Here is a 9,574-nt window from a genome sequence, read left to right as displayed (position 1 = left end):
GGCAGCCCCTGTGCCTCTGGACCCTGTGCCGCCGGAGCAGAGCAGCTGGAGCCGGGGAGGAGAAGTGCCCGGCCGGCGGCTGGGGTCCAGAGGCATAGGGGCTGCCCGCAGCCCGAGTGCTACCGGCTTCATGGTTTGCCAGGCAGCCTCCAGACCCTGCGCCCCCGGCTGGGCGCTTCCCCTCCTTGGCTCCAGCTGCGCTGGGGAAGCGCCGGCCGGGGGCGCAGGGTCTGGAGGCTGCCCCGCAAAACGTGAAGCCGGTAGCGCTCGGGTAGCCCATTCCGCATGGCTGGGAGGGAGGAAGGGGAGTTAGGGTGGGGACTTTGGGGGGCGGGGCTAGGGCCTATGGAGTGTCCTCTTTTTTTATTTTTTAAATATGGTAACCCTAGTCCTCAAACATTGTAGGTTACACACACACACACACACACACACACACCAGTGGGGAAGGTGATATAGTCACCTGAAATGCAGAGATGGAGAGGGGGGCAGAAGATAAGGGCAGAACAAAGAGGAGGAATTGGGGAATCAAAGGGAAACTGCAAAAGCATACAGTGACCCTACCCGGAATGCTAGAGGAGTTTTAGTTGTTAAAAAAAAAAAAAACACCACACACACACACACACACCAAAAACAAGAACAAACCACCATCACGTGGGCACAATTAGGAGGGTGAAAGGAATTGTGGGAAGGGAGGAAGAAGGTAAAGAGTTGAAGCCAGCAGCAGCTCTTAGACTCTCTCCTGCTGCCCTAGTAACTACAGAGAGAGCAGCAGCCTGAGGGGCTTTTCTCCCAGCCTTTGGGGGAAGACTGATGATCCAGGTGCTCTGCTGCTCTCACCCTACTGTTTGTTCTCTTTCCCCATGACAGAGCTGTCACCCCTGTTGGCTATGACCAAGAGAAATGTGAGTCTGTTTTCGACGTGGAATCCTGCAGCTACCAGGTGAGGGGGAAAGTCAACCCTTTCCAGAGCTGTGAAGTTGAGAGCTGGGTGATTTAGCCACAAGTCCCTTTTCTGAGGCATGTTTATTGTGACAAAAACAAGCCTTAAAATTTTAAGCACAGTCAACCCTTGAGAATCATATTGTAACAAAGCAAAGCAATGTATAGCTGTTAAGCCATAATAATTTTGATGTATGACGAGATCAGTCCTGGATGACTATTTTGCTTCTGATGAGTGAACCTGCTTCCTCACCTCCTCCTTTGTAGAGGAGTCTATTGCTAGTGATCCACCCCTCCTTTCAGTGCAGGAGGGAAATAGGAGAGAGGAGACTGCTTCATCCCAGCAACCAAGGAAGGACACATTGGCTGAAAAAGGATTAAACATGAGTCAAACACAATAGGTCTCAGACCTCTCACTGGCTTCTGCATCCACCTCAGTTCTGAATTTTTGAAACCCTAGACATAGTTTGAGAGCTACTTGCCTCAGAGCCACTAGATGGCACCTTTGCTCCGTACTGTAGTATTTCCCCAAACCCTACTTGCAAACCCAGGCCCTGCTCCTGTAAACATGTACTTGCTTAACCTTGAGCACATGGGTAGTTTTATTTGCATTTAGATAGACTGACATGGATGAATGCTTGCAGGATCAGGGCCTGCATTTTTTTTTTAAATATACTTTTAGCTTACTGTACTTAATAAAGCCTCCAAGCAGATACGGGCAGAATTGTGATGACTGTTCTATCCCAGAAGATTGACCAAGATGAATTGCACCTTAGAGCAGAGCAGGAGGACAAAGCAGCAGGGAATTTGCTTTTAGAACCATGTCATAAGAACCTGAGTCAATGGAAAAGAATAATGAAATCCCATTATACTAGTTAAAGCTAGGGTTACCATATTTAGTGCCTCCGAAAGGAGGACACTCCACGGGGCCCCGGTCCCGCCCCCAGCCCCGCCCACGCCCCCACGCCCCAACTCCGCCCCCTCCCCTGCTTCCCGCGAACATTTGAGTCGCGGGAAGCCTGAAGCAGGTAAGGGGGAGTGTGGGGGGAGGAGGCGCAGCCCAGGCTGGCCCCCCCGGCGTTTCCAGCCTGGGTCGGCTCGGGCCCTGGGGTGCCGGCCCCGGGCCCGGCCAAGCACCCCCGGCCCGCCCAGCACTGCCGGTCCCCGGCCCCCGGCCGAGCACCCCCAAACCCCGGCACCGCACCGCCGGTCCCCAGCCTGTCCCCCGGCACCGCCGGCCCGTCCCCCGAGCCCCCGGCCTGGCCCGGCACCACCGGCCCGGCACCCAAGCCCCCGGCCCGGCCCGGCACCGCCGGCCGAGCCCACGAGCCCCCGGCCCGGCCCGGCCCCGGAGCCCCCGGCCCCGGAGCCCCCGGCCCGGCCCCGCTCCGACGGCCCGGCCCCCGAGCCCCTGGCCCGGCACCGCATGTCCCGATTTTCCCGGACATGTCTGACTTTTTGGGATTTCCCCCCGGACGGGGATTTGGAGCCCAAAAAGCCGGACATGTCCGGGAAAATCCGGACGTATGGTATCCCTAGCCAATAGTGCAGGAGCAGTTTGGACTATTTTTAAGAACCAAAATATGATGAGAAATTGGGGCACAGCTAACCCAGGTACAGGGTGGAATTGGTGAGTTACATGTTATCTCCGCCCTTAGTTCTATGACCCAGAAGTTGCTGACAGAAATGGTATTGAATATCACTGAGGCTGGGAAGGCATTGCAGTGGGATCTAGCATGTTCAGAAATTCAGGATGTCCTGAATGACCAGCTAATGGCCATTCGGAATGATCTAGAGCATCAGGCTTGGCCCACTGCCCTTACAGACACATCAGGAGTACCATCTGATCTGTGGCCATGGAGACATACTTGGAAACTTTCTGGGTGGAAGTACAAACATTCTCAATGCTCCTTCCAAGCATATGAACCAATTAGGGGGGGACTTGTGCTCGCATCGGGAAAAATATTGTTTCTATGTTAATCATTCTGGCTTAATTGAGCAGGATTTACAAGCCATTAAGAATGCTGCTGTTGTTTTCCGTGCTTTATCTCTTGATCTAGGGTTACCATACGTCCGGATTTTCCCGGACATGTCCGGCTTTTGGGGGCTCAAATCCCCGTCCAGGGGGAAATCCCCAAAAGCCGGGCATGTCCGGGAAAATCGGGAGGCTCGGCCGGGGCCTCTTTGTCCGGGGCCGGGGGCATGGTGCAGAGGGCCGGGCTGGGCGCGGGGCCGGGAGCCGGGGGGCGCGGTGCCGGTCCGGGCCCGCGGAGCCGGGTCGGGGAGCCGGGCCGGGCCCGCGGAGCCGGGAGCCGGGCCGGGGTCGGGGTGTGCGCCGGGCCCGCGGGGCTGGGAGCCGGGGGGTGCGCCGGGGTCGGGGAGCCGGGGAGTGCGCCGGGGTCGGGGAGCCGGGGAGGGGGCCGGGGTCGGGGAGCCGGGGCCGGGAGCCGGGGAGTGCGCCGGGGTCGGGGAGCCGGGGGGTGCGCTGGGGTCGGGGAGCCGGGCTGGGAGCCGGGGTCGGGGAGCCGGGGCGTGCGCCGGGGTCGGGGAGCCGGGGCCGGGGAGCCGGGGCGTGCACCGGGGTCGGGGAGCCGGGGTCGGGGAGCCGGGCTGGGAGCCGGGGTCGGGGAGCCGGGGAGTGCGCCGGGGTCGGGGAGCCGGGGGGTGCGCCGGGGTCGGGGAGCCGGGCTGGGAGCGGGGTCGGGGAGCAGGGCTGGGAGCCGGGGTCGGGGAGCCGGGGAGTGCGCCGGGGTCCGGAAGCCGGGGAGTGCGCCGGGGTCCGGGAGCCGGGGTCGGGGAGCCGGGGGGTGCGCCGGGCCGAGAGCCGGGGTCGGGGAGCCGGGGGGTGCGCCGGGCCCTCGGGGCTGGGAGCCGGGGGGTGGTCGGTCGGGGTCGGCACCCCAGGGCCCGAGCCGACCCAGGCTGGAGCCGTAGGGGGACCAGCCTGGGCCGCGCCTCCTCACCTTCCCCCCCCCCTTAGCTGCTTCAGGCTTCCCGCGAATTAAATGTTCGCGGGAAGCAGGGGAGGAGGCGGAGACTTTGGGAGGGGGCGGAGTTGGGGCGTGGGCGTGGGCGGGGCTGGGGGCGGGGCCGGGCCCCCGGGGAGTGTCCTCCATTTGGAGGCACAAAATATGGTAACCCTACTTGATCACACCTTTAGTTTTGAGGACCTCCTTCCAGACCTTGGGTCATGGTTTACGGGGCTCTTTCAAACAATTGTTAAATGGATTCTTTTCTTTCTATGTGTTATTTGGACAATGATACAATGTGCCAAATGCCTGTGTAATGCTTTGATCAAAAGCTCTGCTGTCCATAAGAAAATCCAGTATCTGTCCCTCCAGCTTGATCGCAAATTGCGTAACGGGCCTGACAATTTTTGAATTTGTCAGGCCCGAAGGGGGGAACTGTGAAAGTTACTAGTGACCCCCCCTTAACAGAGCAGCCTTTATGTCAACCAGTGGCCATTAGGGGGAAGCAGACACTTCAAGTACACAGTAGCCTGAACTTTTCAACTGTCTTCCCTTCAAGGCCTTAAGGTAGTTGGAGCTGGTCCCAAGCCGGTTTTCACTGACCAGATAGCAAAAGCATGGGTCTGACAACCATCAATCAAGTGTTAATACTGCAAGGACCTTTGTCTGAATGTGTATAAAGGATCTGTAAAATGTGTGTAAGACAGAGTTTTTGTACTAAGGTGCAAAGCTCTCCTTTCTTCTGCAGAATAAAGCAACTCTTCCTTATCCCTGTCTGGCTGTTATTGGCTCTCAGCTAGGTGGACCCGATATTTCGGTAACAAAGTGATATGGAAACACTGGGGTTGGACTTGAATTATAAGGGGCCCGGCAGCAGGTGCCCCCCAGCTTTGTCACCCACTCCCTCCCAGTGCAAATACTTTAATCCTACATCACCCCCTCCTTCCTAGTGCAGATGGCTTAACCCTCTCCATCTGTCCTCCCCCAGTGAAGATGGTTTAACCCACTCCTTAGTTTAATCCTACTTCACGCCGCCTCCCTGGTGACCATGGACAGAAGATTTACCCTATTCTCCCACTCCTCTCCCAAGCAGAGTGGTTTCTCCGTTTTCCCAACCAATGGAGATGATTTAACCTAACCCTCCCCCCTCGTCAGTGGAGATGGTTCACTCCACTCCATCCCTCCAGTGGAAATGGTTTATTCCTCCCTGCACGCAGATGGTCTCTCCCGCCTCTCGTGGCCCCGCCCCTCTGCCAGGCCCCGGACTCCCTCGCTTCAGGACGCGGTAGGATTCCGGCTCAGGATTGGCCAAGCCGGAGGCCGTGGAGCCAGGAAGCCAATGGCCGGGGGTTGCCCCCGCCCCATCCAAAATGGCGGCGCCGGAGTCTGGCAGCGGGGCCTCCGGAGGGAGGAGGTGAAGCGGCCTCGGCCCGCGGCTCCGGGACCTGCCGCCCCTGCTCGTCCCCCCGGAGCCGGCCGGGGCCCGGCCCCAGCCTCAGCCATGGCCGCTGAGAGCAGCAAGCAGTTCTGGAAGCGGAGCGCTAAGCTGCCGGGGAGCTGAGTGCGGCTGGGGGCACCTGGACCCCGGGCTCGGTCCCGGCTAATCGGTGACACCCCCCTGGTCTCAGTCCCGGCTAATCGGTGACACACCCCCGGTCTCGGTCCCGGCTAATCGGTGACACACCCCCGGTCTCAGTCCCGGCTAATCGGTGACACCCCCCCCCCCCCGGTCTCGGTCCCCGCTAATCGGTGACACACCCCCGGTCTCAGTCCCGGCTAATCGGTGACACACCCCCGGGCTCGGTCCCGGCTAATCGGTGACACCCCCCTGGTCTCAGTCCCGGCTAATCGGTGACACACACACCCGGCTAATCGGTGACACCTCCCCAGGCTCGATCCCGGTTAATCGGTGACACACACCCCGGGCTCGGTCCCGGCTAATCGGTGACACCCCCCCCCCGGCTAATCGGTGACACCCCCCCCCCCCGGGCTCGGTCCCGGCTAATCGGTGACACCCCTCAGGCTCGGCCCCAGCACCAGTTAATCGGTGACACCCTTACAGGAGTGGGCTATACACATTCCTTGCCCTTGCCCTTTGATTGATTATTGAAAATGAGAGCTAGGCTCCTAAATCAGTTAGGTGTTTCAAGGCTGAGCACCGCAATGCCTAAATGTCTTTCAAAATCTGGCCTTATGTCAGGCTTTTCATCCCTCGAGCTTCAAGTGCCTTACATATATACTATACAGCAATATCTTTCTCTCCATTTTACGGATGAGAAAACTGAGGTAGGGGGAGATGACATGACTCCTCAAGGTCATTTGGTGACTCGGTAGCAGAACCGAATAGACCCAGTTCTGCTGACTCCCATGCCCTGTGGCTTCCTGATGCAAAATAAAAGCCAGGGGAAAAACCTAAAACACAAATATAAATCATGGGCTTTTGGGGTATTTATTCAGGATTTGAACTCAGAGCCTGGAAAATGCAGCAATAGCAAGAGAAACATTGAATTACACAACAGAGGAAGGAGATTAACACAGGTAATGGTCTCTCATCTCCATCGGTAGGAAACACGTGAAAATGGGGCCCAATGTACTGCTCCAATACCTCCCCTCACGCCTTTCCTAGCAGTGGAGCCCAACCTAAACCTGGGCGGTTCTGACACGATCCTAGAGCTCCGCCTCATCCTGAGCGACAGCCTTCCTTGCCCTTTGCTTTCAATAACCATCAGGGCATACGTGACAACGAAGGAGAGCCAGAAACAATCCATGGGGCTCCTGGTGGCCAGCCCAAACCACTCCAGGGGGCTGAGGGAAAACCAGGCTTCTTTGGAGACCTGGTAAGCCAGGGCCACGATGAGGCAGTTAACCGGGTCATCGAAGATGATCCATGCGACATAGGCGAACATGCCCATGTAGAGCCGCTTCGGGACTGAGTAGATGAGGAAGACACACACCGGGTAGGTCCTGACAGCCAGCGTGATGGCTGTATAGTAGCAATACAGTAGCATCTTCCCCACTTCGGTTAAGTTGAAGGGCTTGATTTGTGCCATGTCCGTCATTGCTCGTTCCAAGTGGCCAACCTCAAAGATCAGGTAGATGTTGGTCACTAGGATCATGTACGATCAGTCCCGGCTAATCGGTGACACCCCCCCCAGGCTCGATCCTGGTTACTCGGTGAAACCCCCCCGGCTAATCGGTGACACCCCCCAGGCTCGGTCCTGGCTAATCAGTGACACCCCCCCCGGCTAATCGGTGACGCCCCCCCGGTCTCAGTCCCTGCTAATCGGTGACACCCCCCACAGGCTCGATCCCGGTTAATCGGTGACACCTCCCCGGCTAATCGGTGAAACCCCCCGGGCTCGGTCCCGGCTAATCGGTGACACCCCCCCGGCTAATCGGTGAAACCCCCCCGGTCTCAGTCCCGGCTAATCGGTGACACCCCCCCCCGGGCTCGATCCCGGCTAATCGGTGACACCCCCCCGGCTAATCGATGAAAACCCCCCGGTCTCAGTCCCGGCTAATCGGTGACACCCCCCCCCGGGCTCGATCCCGGCTAATCGGTGACACCCCCCTAGCTAATCGGTGACCCCCCCCCGGCTCGGTCCTGGCTAATCAGTGACACCCCCCCCTGGGATCGATCCTGGCTAATCGGTGACACCCCCCCGGGCTCGGTCCCGGCTAATCGGTGACACTCCCCCCCCATCTCAGTCCCGGTTAATCGGTGACACCCCCCTGGCTAATCGGTGACACCCCCCGGGCTCGGTCCTGGCTAATTGGTGACACCCCCCCGCCTAATCGGTGACACCACCCCCCGGTCTCAGTCCCGACTAATCGGTGACACTCCCCCCCCGGTCTCAGTCCCGGCTAATCGGTGACACTCCCCCCCGGTCTCAGTCCCGGCTAATCGGTGACACGCCCCCACAGGCTCGATCCCGGGTTAATCGGTGACACCTCCCGGGTTAATCGGTGACACCCCCCCCGGCTAATCGGTGACACCCCCCGGTCTCAGTCCCGGCTAATCGGTGACACCCCCCCCGGGCTCGATCCTGGCTAATCGGTGACACCCCCCCGGTCTCAGTCCCGGCTAATCGATGACACCTCCCCGGCTAATCGGTGACACCCCCCCGGGCTCGGTCCTGGCTAATCGGTGACACCTCCCTGCCTAATCGGTGACACCCCCCCCGGTCTCGGTCCTGGCTAATCAGTGACACCCCCCGGCTAATCGGTGACACCCCCCGGTCTCAGTCCCGGCTAATCGGTGACACCCCCTCCGGGCTCGATCCTGGCTAATCGGTGACACCCCCTCCCGGCTAATCAGTTACACCCCCCCGGGCTCGGTCCTGGCTAATCAGTGACACCCCCCGGCTAATCGGTGACACCCCCCGGTCTCAGTCCCGGCTAATCGGTGACACCCCCCCCACAAGCTTGATCCCGGATAATCGGTGACACCTCCCCGACTAATCGGTGACACCCCCCAGCTAATCGGTGACACCCCCCCCCGGGCTCGATCCTGGCTAATCGGTGACACCCCCCCGGGCTCCGTCCCGGCTAATCGGTAACCCCCCCGTCTCAGTCCCGGTTAATCGGTGACACCCCCCCCCGGCTAATCGGTGACACCCCCCCGGGCTCGGTCCTGGCTAATCGGTGACACCCCCCCGCCTAATCGGTGACACCCCCCCCGGTCTCAGTCCCGGCTAATCGGTGACACCCCCCCGGGCTCGATCCTGGCTAATCGGTGACACCCCCCGGGCTCGGGCCCGGCTAATCGGTGACAATCCCCCCCCGTCTCAGTCCCTGCTAATCGGTGACACCCCCCCCCCGGCTAATCGGTGACACCCACCCGGGCTCGGTCCTGGCTAATCGGTGACACCCCCCGCCTAATCGGTGACACCCCCCCGGTCTCAGTCCCGGCTAATCGGTGATACCACCCCCCCGGTCTCAGTCCCGGCTAATCGGTGACATCCCCCCCCGGTCTCAGTCCCGGCTAATCGGTGACACCCCCCCTGTCTCAGTCCCGGCTAATCGGTGACACCCCCAGGCTAATCGGTGACACCCCCCCCGGTCTCAGTCCCGGCTAATCGGTGACAACCCCCCCGGGCTCGATCCCGGCTAATCGGTGACACCCCCCCCCCAGCTAATCGGTGACACCCCCCCGGGCTCGATCCTGGCTAATCGGTGACACCCCCGGGCTCGGTCCTGGCTAATCCGTGACACTCCCCCCCCCCCCGTCTCAGTCCCGGTTAATCGGTGACACCCCCCCCGGCTCGGTCCTGACCAATTGGTGACACCCCCCCGCCTAATCGGTGACACCCCCCCCGGTCTCAGTCCCGGCTAATCGGTGACACCCCTCCGGGCTCGATCCCGGCTAATTGGTGACACCCCCCCCCCGCCTAATCGGTGACACCCCCCCCCCCCCGGTCTCAGTCCCGGTTAATCGGTGACACACACCCCCGGTCTCAGTCCCGGCTAATCGGTGACACCCCCCACAGGCTCGATCCCGGGTTAATCGGTGACACCTCCCGGGTTAATCGGTGACACCCCCCGGCTAATCGGTGACACCCCCCCCGGCTCGGTCCTGGCTAATCGGTGACACCCCCCCCGCCTAATCGGTGACACCCCCCCGGGCTCGATCCTGGCTAATCAGTGACACCCCCCGGGCTCGGGCC

The 9,574-nt window shown here is 60.4% G+C and overlaps 1 protein-coding gene across 1 annotated transcript; it reads right to left on the bottom strand.

Annotated features, from left to right (window-relative positions):
- Positions 1-6,349: 6,349 nt before the first annotated feature.
- Positions 6,350-7,024, bottom strand: LOC112061607 (transmembrane protein 217-like). The gene has a single exon (XM_065592303.1). The coding sequence runs from the start codon at positions 7,022-7,024 to the stop codon at positions 6,458-6,460; it is 567 nt and encodes a 188-aa protein (XP_065448375.1). The 3' UTR covers positions 6,350-6,457.
- Positions 7,025-9,574: the final 2,550 nt, after the last annotated feature.

Source organism: Chrysemys picta, chromosome 4 (genome assembly GCF_011386835.1).
Source record: "Chrysemys picta bellii isolate R12L10 chromosome 4, ASM1138683v2, whole genome shotgun sequence".
Lineage (NCBI taxonomy): Eukaryota > Metazoa > Chordata > Testudines > Emydidae > Chrysemys > Chrysemys picta.
The sequence above is the reverse complement of the archived record's forward strand: the minus strand, read 5'-3'. Positions and strand labels throughout refer to the sequence as shown.